The 22,648-nt window shown below is 34.7% G+C and overlaps 1 protein-coding gene across 7 annotated transcripts in view; it reads left to right on the top strand.

Moving 5' to 3' along the window:
* Als2 (alsin Rho guanine nucleotide exchange factor ALS2) overlaps window positions 1–22,648 on the top strand; it is a 79,947-nt gene that overhangs the window by 21,687 nt on the left and 35,612 nt on the right. For 6 of the 7 annotated variants that reach the window (XM_046462970.2, XM_046462968.2, XM_058578218.1 and 3 more), the window contains 9 exons: window positions 1,411–1,768; window positions 4,273–4,441; window positions 5,343–5,439; window positions 6,567–6,644; window positions 9,719–9,901; window positions 15,972–16,143; window positions 18,294–18,474; window positions 21,149–21,214; window positions 21,547–21,709. In XM_046462970.2, the coding sequence (XP_046318926.1) occupies window positions 1,411–1,768; window positions 4,273–4,441; window positions 5,343–5,439; window positions 6,567–6,644; window positions 9,719–9,901; window positions 15,972–16,143; window positions 18,294–18,474; window positions 21,149–21,214; window positions 21,547–21,709 (1,467 nt within the window). Of the gene's footprint in view, window positions 1–1,410; window positions 1,769–4,272; window positions 4,442–5,342; window positions 5,440–6,566; window positions 6,645–9,718; window positions 9,902–15,971; window positions 16,144–18,293; window positions 18,578–21,148; window positions 21,215–21,546; window positions 21,710–22,648 lie in introns of those variants that run through there. The other variant, XR_006855820.2, reaches the window with a different exon arrangement.

Raw genomic sequence — 22,648 nt, 5'->3', positions numbered from 1 at the left:
TATAGTTTATTAGAGATAGGATCTCAATGAGTTGCTTAGGGCCTCACTAAGTTGCTGAGACTGGGTTTGAATTTATGATCCTCCTGCCTCAGCCTCCCAAATTGTGAAATTACAGGCATGCACCACATGCCCAGCTAAGTTATGAGAATTCTATTACCAAAGAAGTAACAGGGTTTTTATTTATCTTTCGTTTCATATGATTGGTATATTTTTTATTTCATTGACTTATTACAGACTACTCACTTTGTGTAGAAATAGCTCTCCTGAATTTAATATTTAATTCAATAAAACATATTGAGTACCTGCTACACTTCAGAAACTATACCAGGAACCAGGAATTATTTAAGAAAATCAGAAGCCAAAGTGAACTACTATATATATTTTATTTTGTTGTTTTGGTTTGGTTTGGTGGTAGGGATTGAACCTTGGGCACTTGGGCTGAGCATGCATTCTGCTGCTGAGCTATACCCCCTAGCCCTGGTTTGTTTTTTAATTCAGGACAAATTAAGGAATGTGTGGCTATCCTTTGGGATCTTAGGGTAGAATAAGAAATGATTTTTTTCATTATAATTATGCTTATATGCCAAAAAGCTTTTTTGTATTAACTAGGTATATTTAATGACTCTTCTTTTTAGTGAACAATGGTGTTTATTAGCTTAGAGTAAGTTTCAGCTCATTTTTTTACTAAGATAGTAGAAAACTTTGGTTTGACTTTTTAATATATCTGTGAATCACATTAAGGACATTGGTTCCAGGTGTTTAATTATTAACGTATCATTTTCGCTCTCTATGGTAACAAGAGCAAAGGTAATCCTGCAACTTGTCTAGCTACTGGGTCATGGAAAATAACTCATTGATAAAGAAGCAGAAAGCCTTAACATAATTCTGAGGATGTTAGATCAGAGGCCTAACTTATTTTTCTGTTTTTATATCCCATATCTAAATTTCCATTTATAAAATGTTCTTAAAATCTAATTTTTTCTGCTATTTCTGAGTAGCAATCTGCAAGTTTTCCTAAAAGTGATCAGTAGTAAAGCTTGGATTTTTTTCCACCTTATATCCAGGCTGTATCAGTGTACCTTATATTAAAGCAGAGTTTTTTGTATCTTTCCTTCTCCTCTCCTCTTTTCCTTTGCTTGATTTTATGAAAACAGTTACAGCTTATTTTTAAATGTCATGAGAAAACACAACACCCAGACAGAAGGAAGTACTTCAGATAAGAAACTGTATTTTGTGTCCATCTAATAGGTTAACTGTGATCAAGAGGGGATACTTTTAAGTTGGAGATGAAGACTTCTCTTGTTTAAAATTTTTATATGCAAATAGTGATGGCTAAATTTTCTTTATTGATTATTTGTCTTATAAAGGATTATATTTTTATGTTTTTTTTTTAATGTGTGTGTATTTTAGCCTCTTGTAGAAGAAGCAGTTCCTAATCTTCACAGCCCACCAACCACAAGCACCTCAGCCCTCAACAGCCTGGTGGTCTCTTGTGCATCTGCTGTTGGTGTGAGAGTGGCTGCTACCTATGAGGCTGGGGCCTTGTCTCTTAAGAAAGTTATGAACTTTTATAGTACAGCCCCTTGTGAAACTGGAACGCAGGCAGGCAGTAGTTCCATAGGCCCAGAAGGTCTGAAAGACAGCAGAGAAGAACAGGTTAAACAGGAATCAATGCAAGGAAAGAAAAGTTCAAGTCTTGTGGATATCAGGGAAGAAGAATCAGAGGGAGGCAGTCGAAGACTCTCCCTCCCTGGATTACTGTCACAAGGTAAGGAAATAACCAGCTTTGTGAACTGACTTCTGGTGAACTGTAGATGTTATCAGTACTGTATGCTATATTATAATAAATTAGGTTTTCTGATTATGGAGCTGACATACTCAAAACTTTATATAGTTTTATTAAAATGGTGGCTTTAAAAAAAGGGTCACATATATGTTTTGCTTTAGAAATAACTATAGAACATAATTTTTTCTTGATGTCTGCTTCTGCTTATGAACCTTGTTATGAATCTTATTTGTTCTGGAATGTGGCAGTAGCCTTATTTCCTTATTGGGACCTCTACTCTAAATCAATGAGTTTGTAGATAAGAGCATTGGGTAAGTGAATTTTTAAGCTTCAATAAGAGAAAACTTCATTTCTGTAACCATTAGTAATGTGGTTACAGAGTATTTAGAATATTACACAGTTGGGGTTCTTTTGCATTTTCGAATCAGTTTTGTAATCTCAGCCAAGTAGACTTTTGCTTCCTTGAAATGGTCTGCAGACTAATAGCATTAGCATTATCTGGGAACTTGGTAGAAAGGAAGAATCTCAGACTTCTCCCCAAACTTACTGAATCAAAACATGCATTATAACAAGGTACTGAGGTGACTAGTGTGACATTAGTATTTGAAAAGTATGAGGTCAGACCAGAAGTTGTCAAATTGTTTCTGTAAAGAGCCAAAGAAAAATATGATTTGTAGATTACACAGTCTGTGATAACTGCTCATTTATGCTGTTGTAACATAAATGCTACTGCAGACAGTCTATAAATGAATGAAGTGCGTATTTCAATAAAATTTTATTAAAAAGACAGACAGTGGGCCTTATTTGATCTATGATCTATAATTTACCAACCCCTGATTTATACCATTTTGTGTAGAGCTCCAAAATTAGAAATCCTAGCCTGACTAAAATTTACCTCTTATGGCCCTGTTCCCTGTTCCCTACAGATCTATTTCCCACAGTTTCTTGTGCCACCGTGTACTTCTCTTATCCGATCTCCTGATTCTCATTGCCACTAGATTTTTATATATGATATATATATGATATATAAGAAAGCCCTTGGGTTCTATTAAGTCTGAAGAAGAATTGAAATTTTTTCATCTTAAATGTCCTTTAGCTTTTTAAGTATACATAATTTTGAGATCTCTTTGACCCACAGATGTGGAATATTCATTTTGTTATGTCACTAACACACTTCCATGCTAAGGTCAAATTTTACTTAGTAATCTAAAGTATACCTAGAAAAAGTTTATTTTTCCTCTCTCTTTAAAAATTATCTGTGGAGCTGGGTGTGATGGCTCATGCCGATAATCCCAGCAAATCAGGAAGCTGAGGCAGGAGGATCACAAGGTCAAGACCAGCCTCAGTAATTAAGTGAGGCTTTAAGCAACTTTTGAAGCAAGACACTGTCTCAAAATCAAAAATGTAAAGGGCTGGGGATGTGGCTCATTGGTTAAGCGTCCCTGGGTTCAATAAAAGAGGAATAGGAAGAAAGCAAGAGAAAGGACAGTGTGAACTCTCATCCCGATATTACTGACTTTGAAGATGGACAGAGACCCTGCCACAGGGTTCAATCCCCAGTACCAAAAAAAAAAAAAAAAAAAAAAAATCTGCATTACATCTTTGAAGAAGCTTCAAGTAGTTTATTTGGGTCTCTATGCTTACAAATTGTACATTAACCAGAAAAGAATGTAAGAAATGATGATCACTTTGTGGTGGCCCACAAGTTAATGACTAAGTTCATGAGTGAATAGGTCTGCACTTAGTGACATTTTGATGATTTTCTTCAAAATTTGTCTTGCAACCACATTGGTATGTAAGATTTACATAGTGTGGTGTATGTTTGTAATAATTTTGAATACTACAAAGATGGCAGCATCCTTTCAAAAGATTATTTCTCTATAAAATAATTTGAAATATATAGGCAAAATGCAAAAGCTTTTAATACTAACATTTTATAAGCCTTTTCCTACCATACAAATTTTGAAATTTTTTTATCTAAAATAAGTCCTTTAGGGGACTGGGGATGTAGTTCAGTGGAAGTGCACTTGCCCCGCATGTGTGAGGCACTGGGTTCAAAATTCTCAGCACTGCAAAATAAATAAGTAAGTAAATAAGTCCTTTATTACAAATGTACATGACTATTAAATCCCCCTTTTTTCAGAGAACCTATCAAAATATCCTTAAAAATACCATGTTAATGTATTTATTTGAAAAATTCTCAATTTTTAAACCCCTAGGATTATCGGCATACACCACCACACCCAGCTCCATAGATAATTTTTAAAGAGACAGGAAAAATAAAAATTTTCTAGGTATGCTTTAGATTACTAAGTAAAATTTGACCTTAGCATGGAAGTGTGTTAGTGACATGGCAAAATAAATATTCCACATCTGTGGGTCAAAGAGATCTCAAAATTATGTATACTTAAATTACGATACTCTATGAAAACTGTATCTTTTCCCTGGCTCTCTGCTCCTTTATCTTATCTCTGGTTTCTTTTTAGTTTCCCCCAGGCTCTTAAGAAAAGCTGCACGGGTGAAAACCAGGACAGTGGTTCTGACTCCCACATATAGTGGAGAAGCAGATGCCCTTCTGCCTTCTCTGAGAACAGAGGTGTGGACCTGGGGGAAAGGAAAGGAAGGGCAGTTGGGGCATGGCGATGTTCTGCCTAGGTAAGTGCAACAAGCATTTACTGATAAAAGTTGGATTAAACAAATAACTGCCCGAGTATGAATGTCTCTACATGTCCATTTCCTCTTAGAGGAAATCCGGTCCCTCTAGATCCAGGTTATAATGTACCATTAACTCTGCTAGAAAACAAAACAAACAAACAAAACTGTCACTTTAGCCTTGAATTTGCTTCTAATAATAAGGACTTAAGTATTCATTGTATACTTTTCCATGTCTCCTTTGATGTATGTTGATCTTGGAATTAAAAAAAAAAGCAATGTTAAAGATAAGATGATATTTCATTGCATAATTTAATAGTTAAAATTTTTAACTTTTGCAGTAATACCAAGGTTATTTTATCCAAAAGATGTCTCTCTGCCACTGTCAAAAGAACTATAACTGAAACACTAAACTATGCGTACATCAGGGAAAAATAAGTATAGAAATGTTTAATATAAGTATAGAAATACTTATATTAAAAAGTATATATTTGTGAAGCTTGAAGATGTGTAAATGGAATGATTGTCTAAAACAATGGGTTGATATAAATGTCTGTTCTTAGCAGAGTGAAGGATACTATGAAATTAAAAAAAAAAAAATTTAACTCACTCACTTCTATAGTTATGTTCTACTGTGTCCTTAGTATACCCTCTGCTATAATGAATCATTTGTAGTTCTGTGGTTCTTAAAAGATTCTGACTTATGGGGGTTCATTAGTGTTCAATAGAAAAAATTGAATTAAAAACCTTCTAAAATTATTTATAAAATTTGAAGTAGTGTGAACATATATGTGTTATTGTTATTTTAATGTTCATTTTTACTGAAAAGCCCCTATAATTTGAGCAGGATCATAATTCTTGCTGAGAATACATTGATTTTGTAACGTGTGTGTTTATCTTTAAGGCTTCAGCCATTGTGTGTAAAGTGTCTGGATGGTAAAGAAGTGATCCACCTGGAGGCAGGTGGTTACCATTCTCTTGCACTTACTGCCAAATCCCAGGTAAAAGATAGACCATTTAAATGCTGATCTTATTTCCATTCCACATACAGCAAATATGGTTTATTGAGTACCTGCTCTGTCAGGCAAAAATGTCACATCTCATTTAAACTTTTGAATGTGTTACATGGTGCTATTTCCATTTTACACAGGAAGAAAGTAAGCTAAGAGAAATTTTGTAGCTTAAGATATTCTTAAATTAAAATTGCCAGATAGTAGAGCTTGCATTTAGCACTGGTCTATCTTACCAAGAAGCTTTATTTATTTAATGTTGTTTTATATTGTTGATTTGTTCTTTGATGAAGAGAATCCATAGTAATACACAAAAAAGGGCATTTTTCTTTTGAAATCATGGGACCTGAAAGTGATTTCTGACACTATAAACCTTTCTAAGAAAATAAGTTGTTTTAAGTTATTCTTAAATATATTCAGATAATGGCTTCTTAACCAATTCTCTTATCTTTTTAAGAAGCCAGTGAAGGACTCTAGCTACCCCCCCTCCCGCCTTCCTATTTTGAAAGGAGTAGGATTTATTCAAATGAGAAGAAAAGAGAACTCTCACAGGGCAAGAGGGGATCTGATAGCAGGTTGTCCTAAACTCTTTAAATATTTGATTTTTATTTTAAATTTCACATACCTAACAATTTCTGGAAGAATATATGTTCTCAAAACACACTAGTAATTGTCTTTAAATGGCTAATTCATAAATGTTTTCCTTTTTGGAACTATCATCACAGTCTTATACAAGGACTATGAATTATTTACATGATCACTATAAACAAAAACCATTTTCATTTAACATAATCTTTGTGATCCAGTTTTCAGCTGTCTCTGGTAGAGCACAGATACTTTTGTTTTTCCTATAGTGACACTGAACTTCATATACCAAAAGCTTTCTGGTCATTCCATAGTTTCCCTTCTGCAGAGCATTTACCTTTATTTTTTTTTATCACTTTCTTTGCAAGTAACTTCTAATGTTACTTTAAAATACCTGTTATTTTAAAGAGTGAATGAATAATATGAGTAATTATGCATGATTATTGATATATATTAATGATTTGAAAGGTTCAAAATTGATATGCAAGATCAGATTCACAACTCTTATCTCCATTCTTTTGCTTTTCTGGTAGGTTTACTCGTGGGGTAGCAATAACTTTGGTCAACTTGGGCATTCCGATTTTCCAACAACAGTTCCTCGTCTTGCAAAGGTACTTTTCTGAGCTTGATAACAATTTACTCAGACTTCTAAATTGTAATACTTTCATGTTTGTTATTTCTAATTACAAAAAAATTAGGGGAATTGTATATTTGTAGCCTAATATTATTTTGATCCTTAAATTTTTTTTTCTAGTAACACGAAGCCACTTCTTTTCAAGCTAAATATGCTTTTTAAATATGTTTTATTTGGGCATGGTGGAACATGCCTATAATCCCAGCTATTCTGGGGGCTGAGGCATAAGGATCACAAATTTGAGGCCAGTCTGCGCAACTCTGGGAAACTCTAACTCAAAAAACAAACAAAAAGAGCTGGGGATGTAGTTTAATGGTAGAACACTTTCCTAGTATGTATATGACCCTGGATTCAAGTACTCTTTACCAAATGTGTTAGTTTTAATTTCTTAACCATAACTGTTCACTGAATATTTTATAGTTCTTTTGTCTTTTTTAAGGCAAAAAAATCAAAAAGTGAAAGTTCTTTTTTATTTTGTATTTTTCTTGGTACTAGAAATTGGAACCAGGAGTGCTTTACCACTAGCTACCTCTCCTGTCCTTTTTATTTTTTAATTTGAAACAGAGTCTTGCTAAATTGCTAAGGGTCTCACTAAATTGTTGAAGCTGGTCTCGAATTTGAAATTTTCCAGCCTCATCCTCCCCAAATTACTGTGATTACAGGCATGTGCCACCATGCCTGACTAAAAGTACTTTCTTTTAAAACAAATGTTAGGACTGTGATATTTTCTGAGCTTTATTCGTAAAATGTCTACTTGACTTCTCACTTCAATTTGACTTTTTCATATAACATTTTGTGGTGTTGTGTGTGTGTTTTGTAACATACTTAGCAGTAAAATCCTTTTGAAAGCCTTTTCAGTTTCTGTAATAAAACTAAAAAGTATAGGTCACTTTTTCACTGTTTTATGAATGGTTTTTATTATATAATGTTGTTAAGAGCTTGGTAGCTTCTAGTTCCTTTTATATAAATCTGGAATAGTGTTTTTCAACCTTTTTTAACACTCGGAAGAAATATCAGATTCTCATTAATAATATTAGTTTCTTTTAGAAGGGTTTTGGTTTTTTGGTTGGGGGCAAGGTAGGTGCATGGGATATGGATCTCATTCCTTTATGCATTTTGATTCTGGTATCTGAAGGCATCCTCTTTCAATTGAGAGTGATAGAAAATTTAAAAAAGGATAGTTAGCTCAATTTTAGGAACATGATTTAAATTTAAACTATAGTTAATAAATATTCCAATAATTCATATATGCAATGTTTACCATGTATCCATCAGTAAGACTTTTCCATATTGCCTTTTCTTTCAATGAACTTAATTTTACTTGGAAGTAAAGATAATAAAGCATCAGAGGACAGATAGTCTAGTTTAATCTTAAATATTTTCAGTATATGACATTATAGTAGTAAGCCATCCAGTTTCTGTTATCACAAAAATATAGCAAATTGTTGTTTCTTTTTTTTTTTTTAATTTAAATAAAATAGAAAATATACTTATTCACACTAAGGAAAGTTTTAAAGTATAGCATTAGAGACCCTAGAAATCAAACATTCGTTTAACATTTTTAGAGTCAGAGAAGAGTAGAATTTGTTATTCAGTTTCATAATTCTTTAACTGTATATATAAAAGTTATAGCATCACCTTTTTATTTTTTTAATTTGGGGAAGGGTAAACATGAATTTTGAAGTGATTCCAGTCAGTCTGAGAAAATTAAAAGTAAAGACAGTAAGATTTGAATTAGTTTTGATTAGAGACTGAGATGATTATTTTTTTCTTCCTATTAAAATCTCTGTTCATTCTTTGCTGACCCACCCAGAGGTCAGGTAACTGAATGGCTTGAATGGCTTGAAAAGCGGAAAAGGATAGGTATGAAGTTGTGGAGATACGCATGCACCCCCATCACCACTTGCACAGTCACCTTGTGCTTGGGGCCTATCTAGATAGGAAGGATCTAATGGATTAGGATTTTAGTTAGTTTTTGCTTTTGATTTTGTTCTTTTTTTTTTTTTTTTTTTTTTTGTCAGTTCAGGAATCAGACTAAAGCTGTATAGACACAAAAGATCAACAGATTGGTTTTTTTTTTTTTTTAATCAGGGTTGGAATCAAGGCTAAAGCTGGGTCTAGAGGTTTAGGGAAGTAGTTCTGCAGCAGTACACTTTCTTCAAATTAATTTATGACGAATTTGATATGTAAAACAGATCATGATGGAACCACCTTAGTTGAAGGTTTGTGGGAATTCCCTGGCACCAGTCTTTCCATGGTAGTTCCTGAATCATTAGGCAGAACCTCAGCTTTGAAAATCATTGGTTTAATTAATGGTCCTCAAGCTTTTGCACATGTCAGAATTACCCAGAGGTATTGTTAAAACAGAATTTTGGATGCCACCCTCAGTAACTCTGGGGCCAGAGAATTTGCATTTCTAACCATTGCCAGGTGATTGTTGCTGCTGCAGCAGCTACAACAAAGACCACTCTTTGAAAACCACTGGTCTAGGTTCACACAGATGAGCTTCTAGGGGTCTTGCCTATTTCAACATCCTGGGATTTGGCATAGTGAATTCATATCAGAAAGGTAGTAAATTATAAGTGGGAAACTGCGTTTTAGCACCCAAGGTTTAATTAGAAAGTAGAGAATATAGCCTTAATTTTTTTTCTTTTTACCTTGATATTTCTGCACACAACTAAATGTGGATGGACAAAGGTGTATTTTAGCTGTTACTTTTAGAGAGTGGGGCTCCAGACATTTCTGGGCCTCTTGACTGTAACACAGATTATGCTGGGGCTTCCAAAAATAACTCAAAAAATTAGATCTGCGGTTTTTCCTTTTTAGATACCAGTTTTTGGATTTTTATAAAAATAATCCAGTTCTAAATGAAAAAGCTAAACTTGGGATTTCTTTCTACTTCTTTATTTGTTCTGTATTTGATTGCACACTTTGCTGAGTGAGTTTTGCCCTCTGAGATATGGCTGACTTTGTGCCATGCCTGCTGAAGTAACCTAACATTTTGGTTCTCTGATTATCTTCATCTCAGACAGTATGTTTCGATCATTTTAGGTAAATGGTGAAAATGGAGTCTGGAGTGTAGCTGCGGGCCAGGATTATTCCCTGTTTTTAGTGGATACAGAAGACTTCCAGCCTGGGTTATATTACAGTGGCCGGCAGGACCCTGAAGAAGGTGACAGCCTTCCAGAGAATCCCAGTGGTACTAAGACTCCAGTACTTCTCTCCTGTAGTAAGGTGAACAGTAATTGGATCTTAGGCCCACATTCTGTAACACGAGAAGTCTTTGATTCTGTTTTTAATTGTATGTATACCTATTATTATAAAATAGCAGTGCATGCATATTACTGTGTAATTTACTTGTTTTGTGTATTGTCTATCCTTACTATGGTGTGAGATACATGAGGGAAAGGATTTAGGCTTTTATTCACTGCTGTATCCTCATAGTACATACTTTTTTTTTTAAAATCTTTCCATATTCCTTTATTGGTACATTATAGTTATACATAAAGATTCCCATCTCATTATGTATTTGTACATGTACACAATATAACAATAAAGTTTGGCCAGCATCACTCCCACTCCCCAGCACTTCTTCCCTTCCTACCCTCCTCCCACCGCCTGGTCCCTTTCCTCTACTGATCTTTTGGTTTTCATGAGATATCCCCACCCCCCACCTTTCTTTACCTTTTTCCTCTCTAGCTTCCACATAAGAGAGAAAACATGATTCTTGACCTTATGAGTCTGGCTTATTTCACTTAACATAATAGTCTCAAGTTCCATCCATTTTCCTGCAAATGACATGATTTCATGTTTTCTTTATGGCTGACTAAAACTCCATTTTGTGTATATACCACATTTTCTTTAAATAAATTCGTCCATTGAAAGACAGCTAGGCAGGTTCCATATTTTGGCTATTGTGAATTGTGTTGATATAAACATGGAAGTGCATGTATCACCGTAGTAAGATGACTTTGATTCTTTAGGATAAATATCTTTTGCATAAATATCTTTAGGATAAATATCAAGCTGGATCTTATGATGGTTCCTTACCTAGTCTTTTGAGGAACTTCCATACTGATTTCCATAATGGTTGTACTAATTTATAGTCTCACCAATAGTGTGAAAGTGTTCCTTTTTCTCTATATCTTTCTCAACATTTATTGTTATTTGTATTTTTGATGATTGTCATTCTGACTGGTTGGGATAAAATCTCTAAAGGTTTGCCAGGCTTACACCTGTAATTCGAGCGGCTCCGGAGGCTGAGACAGGAGGGTTGCTGATTCAAAGCCAGCCTCAGCAATGGTGAGGCACTAAGCAACTCATTGAGACCCTATCTCTAAATAAACTACAAAATAGGGCTGGGGATGTGGCCCAGTGGTTGAAAGCCCCTGAGTTCAATCCCTGGTAAATCTCCCCCCAACCCCCCTGCAAAAAGAAATCTCTAAAGTTTTGATTTGTATTTTCCCATGATGGTTGAACATTTTTTCATATATTTGTTGGCTATTTATACTTCTTTTTTTTTCAGAAGTATTTGTTTAATTTATTTGCCCATTAATGGAATTATTTGTTTTTTTTGGTATTAAGTTTTTTTGACTTCTTTATATATTCTACATATTAATCCTCTGTCAGAAGAGGAAAGATTTTTTTCCCATTCTGTAGGTTCTCTCTTCATATTTCTAATGATTTTCTTTGCTGTGCAGAAGCTTTTTAATTTGATGCTGTCGCATTTATTAACTCTTGGCATTTATTTCATGAGTTTTAGGGGTCCTATTGAGAAAACTGTTGCCTGTGCCTAATTGCTAGTATTGACCCTACATTTTCTGGGAGTTGCATATTTTCTGGTATAATTCCTAGAGCTTTGATCCATTTTGAATTAACTTTTGTGCTGGGTGAGAAATCAGAGTCTAGTTTCATTCTTCTACCTGTGGATAACCAGTTTTTCCAGCACCATTTGTTTAAAAGGCTATCTTTTCTCCAGTGTATATTTTGGGCACCTTTGTTCAGAATCATATGACTTTAGATGTGTGGGTTTGTTTCTGTGTCTTCTATTCTGTCCATTGATCTCTTTTATGCAGTACCATGCAGTTTTTGTTACAATAGTTGTGTAGTATGATTTAAACTCAGGTATTGTGATGCCTCCAGCATTGCTTTTTGGGCTTAGAATTATTTTGGCTAGGGGCTGGGGTTGTGTGGCTCAGTGGTAAAGTGCTTGCCTAGCACATGTGAGGCATTGGGTTCGATCCTCAGCACCATATATAAATAAATAAAATAAATGTATTGTATCTACCTACAACTAAAAAAAAAAATTGCTTTTGCTTTTCTGGGTCTTTCATGCTTCCAAATAAATTTTGAAAAAAACAAAAGAACTGTTTTTTCTAGTTCTGTGAAGAATGTCATTGATATTTTGATGGGGATTACATTGCATCTATATATTGCTTTTGGTAATGTGGCCAGTTTAGCAATATAAATTCTGCCTATCCATGAACATAGGAGGTCTTTCCGTCTTCTGAGGTCTTTAGTTTTTTTCTTCAGTGTTCTGTAGTTTTTGTTGTAGAGGTTTTTCACCTCCTTGGTTAGATTTATTTCTAGGATGTTCTTTTGTTTGTGTGTTTGGTTTTTGATTTTTTTTGAGGGTATTGTGAATGGAATTGTTTTTCTGATTTCTTTGTCAGCAGATTCATTGTTGTTCTATGGGAAAACTTGATTTTTGTATGTTGATTTTATAAACTGTTACTTTGCTAATTTTGTTTATTCACTCTAGCAGTCTTTTGGTGGAGTTTTTGGATTTCCATGTATAGTATCATGTCATCTGCAAACAGTGACAGTTTGATTTCTTCCTTTCCTTTTTTTATCCCTTTTATTTTCTTCTCTTGCCTAATTGCTCTGGCACTAATATTAAGTAGGAGTGGTATGAGTATACATGTTTGTCTTGTTCCAGATTTTAAGGAGAATGCATTTCATTTTCCCCCATTTATTATGAGGTTGGCTTTGGATTTTTCATATATAGCCTTTATAATGTTGAGGTAGGTTCCTTTTATCACTAGTTTCTTTGGTGTTTTTATCATGAATGTGTTCTGAATTTTTTTCTAAGGCCTTCTCTGCATCTATTTGGATGACTAAGTGATTTTTGTCTTTCATTAATTTATGTATATTAAACCATCCTTTTTTTTGGAGTACCAGGGATTGAATTTAGGAGCACTCAACCACTGAGCCATATCCCCAACCCTGTTTTGTACTTTATTTAGAGAAAGGATCTCACTGAGTTGCTTAATGCCTCACTGTTGCTGAGGCTGGCTTTGAACTAGCCGTCCTCCTATCTCAGCCTTCTGAGCTGCTGGAATTACAGATGTGTGCCACTGCACCTGGCAAACCTTCCTTGCATCTCTGGAATAATATCAACTTGGTTGTGATGTACAGTCTCCTTAATATGTTATTGAATATGATTTGCCAATATTTTGTAAGTATTTTTACATCTGAGTTCATCAGGGATATTGGTCTAGTTTTCTTTCCTTGTTATGTCCTTATTTGGTTCTCATAGTACATACTTTATAAGTATTTGTTGAATTAATACCCTCATGTCAGTATATTGAAAAGCACATTTCACAATGAAGTTCTGAGTGTGTTTCAGGGAGCCCTCAGTTGAATTAGTATACAAATAGAGTAAATGAATTTCTCTTGGTGGGAAGTAAAAGCTGCAGGGTCCTAAGAAGGGCTAGTGGCAGACTGTGACAGACTTACAGACCATTAACAGTGCTGTTTCTCATTGCTTCCCCTGATCTCTTACCTTTTCATTTTATTTTCTACTGCTTATAAAAATAATCCAGTTCTAAATTAAAAAGCTATATGTGGGATTTCTTGTTACTTCTATATCTTTTCTGCATTTGATTGGGCACATTGCTTAGTGCTGCTTTTCTGCTTTGGTGTTTCTTTTTATAAATGTAAATCATTGATTTATTTCTGTTTTTGTGTTCCTCAATCAAATAACTCATATCCTCAAAGTAACATGCCATAGGAAAATTAACCCTTAGTGCTCCTACATTTTGTATTTCTTATTCTTGTTGAATAATATGTATTATGGACTGCTTTTTAGTCTTTTTCTGGCTAGTAAGCTCTTATAGGACAAGATCTAAGGCATCATTGTTCAAGATTTGACTCTTGACTTACGTATAGCTTGTTTTTTCAGCATGTTGATTGGCTGTAGTTGTTGACCATATTCTCTTTGAAAGGGTCCACAGTTTAGATAAGGGTGAAATAGGATGATGAAAGGGATGAGGTTCCAATATATATCTTTGGTTACCATGGGATGTTAACTTTGCATTGTGTATAGATTTTGCCTGCTGGTTTAATAAAGATATGTAAATAAAGACATTGCATGTTTACATTCAGTGGTATCATGGGTGAATGATGAAAAATTCCTTTTACAGAAACCCCTTTTCCCTAAAAAAAAAAAAAAAAAATTCTATTTTAATGACACATACTAATTAAACATTTACAGAGTATAGTGTGACCTTCAATAAATGTATACAGTGTATAATGATCAATTCAGGGTAATTGGTATATCTGTTACCTCAAACATTTATCTTTTCTTTGTTGAGAACATTTAAAATCCTTTCTTAGTTATTTTGAGATACTCAGTTTTTGCCAACCATAGTTATCCTACCATGCTATAGAACATTAGAAGTTACTCTTTCTTACTACACCCCTATACCCATTGACCACTCTTTTTCCATCACTTCTGCCCCTACACCCTTCCCAGGTTCTGGTAACCATGCTTCTGTTTTCAAATTCAATGAGATTGACTTTTTCAGTTTCCATATGTAAGAATGAACATGTTTTATGGGTCTTTCTGTACCTGACTTATTATACTTAATGACATTTCCTTTAGTTCCATCCATGCTGGTACAAATGACAGTATTTCATTCTTTTTTATGGCTGAATAGTATTTCATTTTGTGTATATATCACTTTTTCTGTATGCATTCATCCATCTGTGAACACCTAGGTTAATTCTGTATCTTGGCTATTGTGAATAATGCTGCAATAAACATGCTAGTGCAGATGTCTCTTTCACATACTGATTTTAATTCCTTTGAGTGTATATCCAGGAATGGGATTGCTGGAACTTATGATAATTCTATTTCTAATTTTTTAATATTTATTTTTTAGTTATAGGTGGACACAATGTCTTTATTTTACTTTATGTGGTGCTGAGGATCTAACCCAGTGCCTCATGCATGCTAGGAGAGCGCTCTACCTCTGAGCCACAAACCCAGCCCTATTTCTAATTTTTTGAGGCCTTCATACTGATTTCTCTAATGGCTGAAGTAATTTACATTCCTACCAACTGTGTATGAGAGTTTCTCTTCACATCTTTGCCAGCATTTATCTTTTTATTGATAATTATTTTAACTGGGGTGAGATATCTCATTATGATTTAATTTGCATTTCCCTGATGAACTAGTGATGTTGAACATTTTTTCACATATATGTTAGATATTTGTGTATCTTCTTTTGAGAAAAGGCTATTTAGGTCATTTGTTCAGTGGATTTTTGGAAGATTTTTGCTATTGAATTTTTTTAGCTCCTTACATATTATTATTATTATTAATCTTCTGTTGGATGGATGGTTTATAAGTATTTTCTCCCATTCTACAGGTTCAGTATTTTCTTTTCATTCTGTTGTTTCTTTTCCAGTATAGAAGCTTTTTAGTTTGCTATAATCCCATTTGTTAGTTTTTTTCTTTTATACTTTTTTGGATGATAGCCAAAAAATACTTGCCCAGAGCAACATCCTGAAACATATCCCCTGTTTTCTTAAAGGAAATTCCTTTTTGTTTTACTTTCAAGAAGGCAAGATAATTCCTAGACTCTTAATACTTTCATATATAGCATAAGGTTCTTCTTCATTCTCATTAATCTTATGTCATGCAAAAGGGATTACTGAGACTTGTAGCTGTCATTTGGATCTATATATCTAGGATGTCTATGGTTCTAAGCACTTGAAATATGAAATAAAAAGTATCTTAGAGATAAATTGAAGTAGATATATATAACAATACCTAGGTCCAGATATATATAAAACAAACCAGTTCTAAAATAAACAAATGAAAAGGTCCTGATCTTTATGTTTGCAGATTTCCACTATGGTCAGTTTGAAGCTATCAATGGTTTATTGACCTGCTTAAAAAATTCCTGAATATTTAATCATTTGCATTTTCCAGTTGGTATAAGCCAGCTTCAGCCCACCAAATTGATGCTAATAAATTATATTTTATCTGTAATTTTAAAATTTTCCTCTTTTTCAGCTTGGATATATAAGCAGAGTAACAGCAGGAAAAGACAGCTACCTAGCCTTGGTGGACAAAAACATTATGGGGTATATTGCCAGTCTCCATGAGTTGGCTACTACAGAAAGACGATTCTATTCAAAACTAAGTGATATCAAATCTCAGATACTCAGGCCTCTTCTCAGTTTAGGTAAGTTGAAACCTCTTCCCACCAGCAACTCCAAATCATCAGGGCTCTTGTTTTCTCTGTTCTTCCTGTATTATAAATAAGACTTTGTGGTTTGATTGTTTTGTTGTTTTTTTTTCTTTTTAAAAAGGGATGAGGTCTTGCTATGTGACTCAACCTGGCATTGAACTCCTGGACTCAAGTGATCCTTTCTGCCTTAGCCTTCCAAGTAGTGGCACACACTACCTTAACTGGCTTTAAGAAAAGCCTTTGAGTTATGGTTTACCCCTTTTCTTTCCATTCCCCTTCCCCCTCTCTTTTTTTGGACACAGACTATTCAAACTGTTTTTAGTTTCTCACTAGCCCAGCTGTCTCCACCCTATCCTGCTGCTCCCAGAGCTCCTTCTTCGTATGCAAGTTGAAATTGAAACTTTTAGAATATTAATATCTGGGGAAATAACCCAACATTTGGACTTCCAAGCAACACTTCCAGTTTACTTGTGTTAAGATATCTTCCATTATACTCAGAATTTTTCATTTTCTTTGCTATAGGTCTTAGAATTATATCAAGTAGATTCATTTGGATTAACAAGTGATCTCCATATAATTGGTAAGGGCCAGGCCCAGTGACACATGCCTATAATCCCAGCAGCTCTGGAAGCTAAGAAAGGAGGATCACAAGTTTAAGGCCAGCCTCAGCAATTTAGCAAGACCCTAAGCAACTTAGACCTTGTCTCAAAATAAAAAAAAGGGCTGGGGACGTAGCATAGTGGTAAAGCGCCCTTGAGTAAAATCTCCAGTACCCCCACCCCCAATTGTTAAGGGTCTTATCCCACATTAGCACAAGTTGATTAAATCTATTATTTTTCCTCTCTTGGCTACAAACAGGGATTAGAAGTGAGGCTGTGATGTGGAGAAAGTAGTTACTGTAGTACTCAATAGGATGCTGCTTTCCAATAATAACTGGGACCTGAGTCTCTGGGAGGTTAGGAAGGAATGTGGGGTAAATAGATCAGGGAAATGTTTGAAGATAACCATTCCTTTTTTTTTTTTTCAAAATTTTTTTCTGTTTGGTCCTATGCTCGGAAAATGGAGAGGAAGTTTCTTTTTCTCTTTTACTCCCTGCTGCGCTTTGAGGACCTAGAATTTAGGCTAATCTCTAGCATATCAGTTTTCCTACATTAAGATGACATCAACTCGTGTGGGTTCACCTATTATTCCTAATAGAAAAACATCTGCTTTCCTAACAACTACCTCATTCTTTGTGAATACAGTCACTTTGTAAATTGGGGATGATCTCATTTTTCTTTCTTTTTTTAATATGCTTTGCATTTTTAAGTGTTCACAGTCCCTATTCTGTAAATTCTCTCTCTTGGGTGGGCCTAACACTATAGGATTTAGACAAGGGAAAGGGAGCAACCCCTCCTTCCTGGATTACTCTGGAAAGAAAGTGAAGACTACCTTTCCCCTGCCCCAGTTCCCAATGTTTGTGTTGGTCTTATCTGATCTATTCATCTATTTCCTTTCTTGGAAAGAAGTCCTAGAAATGAGTAACTTTGGAGTGGGAAAAGGCAAATAATCTATGGATGCCTTTTATAAAATTCAGAGTGATCTAGGCAGTATTATTTTTGGTTTGCCCCGTCTGCACTAAACTTGTCTAAGGGGCAAGTAGAGCAGAAATTAGTACAAAATGTTGAAAAGGTTAATCAAGATGTAGCTATAGAAGTGAGTTTAATTCCTGGATGTCACTAATTGTGTGAAATTGAATAATTCACTTCCATTCTATTAGCTTCATATTACATGTTTTCAAAACCTGAGACATGTTGGGGTAGCTCAGAGGTTCTAATTTGGTTAATCTTCAGCTAGAAAGGACTTTTTTTTTTTTTTTTTAAACTAACTAGCTGGAATCTTAATACTAGATCTACTGGGTCAGAACTTAAAAGTTCCTGTGAATTTGTTTTTAATAAGTTCCTCAAATGATTCCGTGATTTCTGAAATTGCTTTCTGTAAAATTTTCTGTAATTATTTGGGTTCTATAGATGAAACTACATCTCAAAATGTTAAGTATTCTTAGAAAAGTAAAACTCTTGATCATATAATCATATATAATATAATCATTTAATCATAAGAAAGCATTTGGTCTTTGTGTTGTCATCATTATTATTCTGTTGCAGACAATTTGGGCACTGTGCCTGCAGTCCAGCTGTTACAGGAGGTGGCAGGCCGTTTCAGCAAGCTGTGTTACTTAATTGGTCAGCATGGAGCCTCCCTGAGCAGCTTCCTTCAGGGGATAAAGGAAGCCAGGAGTTTGGTCATTCTGAAACATGCAAGTCTCTTCTTGGATAGTTATACAGAGCAAGTATCCAGTCCCGTGTCATGTTCAATCTCTGCAGGGTTATTCTGCCAAGGAGAACAGCTCCTTAATCAGAAGAGACTAGATTAGGGAGAGTGATATAAGGTAATAGAAATTGAAAAGCAGTATTTTAATTTTAAACCGACTGTAGTTCTGCATTGCTAAAATTCAGTTTTCTCTAACGGGAAAAAAAATTCTGGATTCTCTCATTTCCTTCTATATTCTGGCAGTGATTGATAGTATACTTAATTTACATGAAATGTACTATAGTAAATCTGATTATTTTGTTTACTTAAGTAATTTGTAGTAAAATTTGAGGAAATAAGAAATTAAACAAAATTATTTTAAGACCAACTATAAATATGGAGCTGTTCTGATGTCTGCTTTTATTTATATAAATGGAAGGTTTAAAAGGTCTACTACATTTAACATATAAATATTTCCTCAATAAAACATAGAATAGTTATGGAAGGTTCTTTCTGTTGTTTAAGTAAACTTTCCTGGGTGTATTTGAAAATTTAACTTAGAAATTTTCTCATTTTGTCTTGATTTGTATGTTGATATTATGATTTAGGGCATACTTTAAGTATTATTTTAATGTATACTATTTTATGCTGCTATGCTGAAATATGTATTGGTTTTATTCTTTATTCATTCTTACCTCAACCATGAATTTATTTTTATTCCTATAGATGGTACAAAATATAACTGTGTTTATGATTTTTTTGTTATTGTTGTTGCTACAGGGGTTGGACCCAGGGGTGCTTAACCATTGACCCATATCCTCAGCCCTTTTTATTTTTCATTTTGAGACCTGGTCTCATTAAGTTGCTTAGGGCCTTACTAAGTTACTTAGGCTGACTTTGAACTTGTGATCTTCCTGCCTCAGCCTCCTGAGCCACTAGAGTTAACAGGAGTGTACCACAAAACCCGGCATATTTATGAATTTTTTTAAAAACTATTTTTTAGTTGTCAATGGACCTTTATTTTATTTATTTATATGCGGTGCTGAGAATCAAACCCAGTGCCTCACACATGCTAGGCAAGCGCTCTACCACTGAGCCACATCCCCAACCCCATGAATTTTTTAAATTGTTTTATTTGTAGTAAAATTCATATCACCTAAAACTTACCACCAAAACCATTTTTTTAAAAGTCTGCAACATCTTGAGTTATTTTTATTAAGAATTTCCCTTCTTTTTTTTTTCCTACCATAGTTTTTCTTGTTCTGGAACTGCATATAAATGGGATTATAAAGTACACATAAGACTTTTATTACACATACTTTTTCGTTTTTTGATACTGGGGATTGAACGCAGGGGTGATTTTACCACAGAGCTACATTCCCAGCCCATTTTGTTTTTTATTTTAAGTCAGGGTCTCATTAAATCTCAGAGGTTCTTGGTAAGTTGCTGAGGCTAGCTTTGAACTTGTGATTCTCCTGCCTCAGCCTCCTGAGTCACTGGAATTATAGGCGTGTACCACTTGAGGTGGCTACTATGCATACTTTTGAAGTTCATCCATTTTGTTTGTGTATCAATAATTCATTTGTTTTTGAATCTGATTAGTATTCCATTAAATGAGTATACCACAATTTGTTTACCTGTTTGATAGATGACATTTGTTGGTCCCCCCCCCCCCCCACCATTTAGGTATGTTCTGAATAAAGTTGTTAGGAATGTTTTTACACACACACACACACACACAAAGTCCCTTCTTGGTATCTGTGATGGCACATGCCTATAATCTCGGGGAAGAGAGGGAGGCTGAGGCAGGAGAATTGCAAGTTCAAGACCAGCATGGACAACTTTGTGAGACCCTGTTTCAAAGTATAAAGGGAGTCTGAGAAGTATCAGTGGAAAAATGCCTCTGGGTTTAATCCCCAATACAATAATAAAATAAAATACAGAATTTCCCTTCTCATTTGGTGCAGTGGCACACACTTGAAAGCCCAGTGACAGGGGAGACAAAGGCAGGAGGATCTCAAGTTCCGAGCTAGACTTGGCCACTTAATGAGACACTGTTTCAAAACAAACAAACAAAAAACTGGGGATATAGCTCTATGGTAGAGTGCCTCTGGTTTCAATTCCGAGTATGACAAAAAAAAAAAAAAAAAAAATAGAGAGAGGGGGGGTGTTCCTTTTCTTTCAAAATGAGTATAAAGTTAATGTACCTAGCTTAGAGCAGTTTGTCTACCTCTCTAGCCGTGTCAACATGTAATCAACATTTTCTAATATTTTCGCACTCAAGCTCTTTAAACATGTTTTCTTACCTACACTATTATTCATTTTCTGAAATCTTAGTTGGGAAACTTGAAGTAAAGATTAAATTTTCATTAAAATTAAACAACCTTAATCATATTTTTTCCAGTTAGTTACCATTTACTATCTGCCAAATAAATTCAGCATCTTCGTAGCTTTAGATGCTATTAAAATTTCCTGTTTTATTAACATTTTCCCCTAAACTGGAATTTACCACTCCTCACCCTCTTGTGATTATCCCACAATCTGCTCTTTTCTTCATTCCTTTACAGTTCCCGAATGTTGACATCACTAAAGTTCTGAAACTCATTGGTGAGATTTCAAGAAGCATCTGTTCCAGATACTTGCTTGAAAACTCTGAAGAACTATTTACATTTTATCACTAATATACATGTGTTTTCTTTTTTTGCTCAAGGTATTGCACATCAATTACAAATTTCCTGGTTATGGGAGGATTCCAACTTCTTGCTAAACCTGCCATGTAAGCAAATGTGTTCCTCCAGTTATCCTAATATCCAAAGATCATGTTTTATAGGGCTGTGTGTTTTTGAGGGCCCAGGGAAAGTCTTGACTTGATCCTTTTACTAAATGAATTAAAATTTAGACTTTTTGCTTTGAAAATAACAGGTAATGGTGTAATTTGGTCTCTGATTATTCCCCCAAACTGTGAAATATATGATTCATTTCCTAGAACATAGCACCTAAATATGTGTATTCTGAACAAAGGTACTATCTGATAAAATTTTCTACACAATATCCTGTGTATTAGCTAATACAGAATTATTAACTGAATTTTTTTCCTTCTACCTCCAGTGATTTCTTAAATAAAAAGCAAGAGCTGCTGCAAGACTTATCAGAAGTGAATGATGAAAGCACTCAGTTGATGGAAATACTGAATACATTGTTTTTCTTGCCAATTAGACGGCTTCATAATTATGCAAAAGTTTTGCTAAAGCTTGCTACTTGTTTTGAAGTGGTAAGTTTCCATATGTACCCCCTTTGGATACTAATGAAGCTAAAGGATCATGGTAGTCTGTTTGGGTTATGCTACCATAAGATCTAAAACTTCATTAGTATTTACATGTGTTTAATTAAATTTCTTTTTCTTTGGGAACATGAAAGTGTAGGTAAATCTAGTTTTCTTTGCTTTGGATTCAGCTTCCTTTCAGGACCATATCCAAATGGATTATATTCACTTTATGAAACTGTGTCTAAACTTGAGACTATTATGAGTGCTACTCATTCAGTAGTTGTCAGTGTCTGTGGAATGCATACTGAGTATGAGTGACACGGAACTCTTTAAACCCTGGCTTCTGTATAATGGTACACACCTGTGAGGTAATGGAGTTACCACCTGGCCTGGATTCATGCTAGACTGATGTCAGGTGTTTTGGTCACTGAAGCAAGTGCTTTGAGAAATCACTGTTATAGGATTTTCTCAAATGTTAGCCAGTCTACTTTCTGTGTAAAATTAACCAATTGGAGCCCTAGAAAATTAGAACCACTCTAGGATTTGGGTATAAGAGCTGATGCTGAGATATTCACTTTTGCAATTATACTGAAATGTGTGATTGCATTTTGTTTCTACTCTGAAGAACTCTAGAGAAACCGTAATGATTCCAGGGTTCCTTAAAACTTTTTTTTTTATCTTTATTTGTTTGTTTATTTTTATGTGGTGCTGAGGATCAAACCCAGTGCCTCACATGTGTGAGGCAAGTGCTCTACCACTGAGCCACAACCCCAGCCCCCCTTAAAACCTTTATAATTTTGGAATGTATCTTCTGATCTGGACAGATTCAGTCCCCAGAGTGACCCAGAAACTGATATGGGATTTCTGTATTTGATACTTGTGTGATCTCCTATGTCTTTCCTTTAGTCTGATTTTATTTTCACCCAGACTGATCTAGTTTTAGCT

Source organism: Marmota monax, unplaced genomic scaffold (genome assembly GCF_021218885.2).
Source record: "Marmota monax isolate L192 unplaced genomic scaffold, Marmota_monax_Labrador192_F-V1.1 WCK01_AAM20220418_F8-fsc00095, whole genome shotgun sequence".
Classification (NCBI taxonomy): domain Eukaryota; kingdom Metazoa; phylum Chordata; class Mammalia; order Rodentia; family Sciuridae; genus Marmota; species Marmota monax.
Note: the sequence above shows the minus strand (reverse complement) of the source record. Positions and strands in the feature narration are given on the sequence as shown.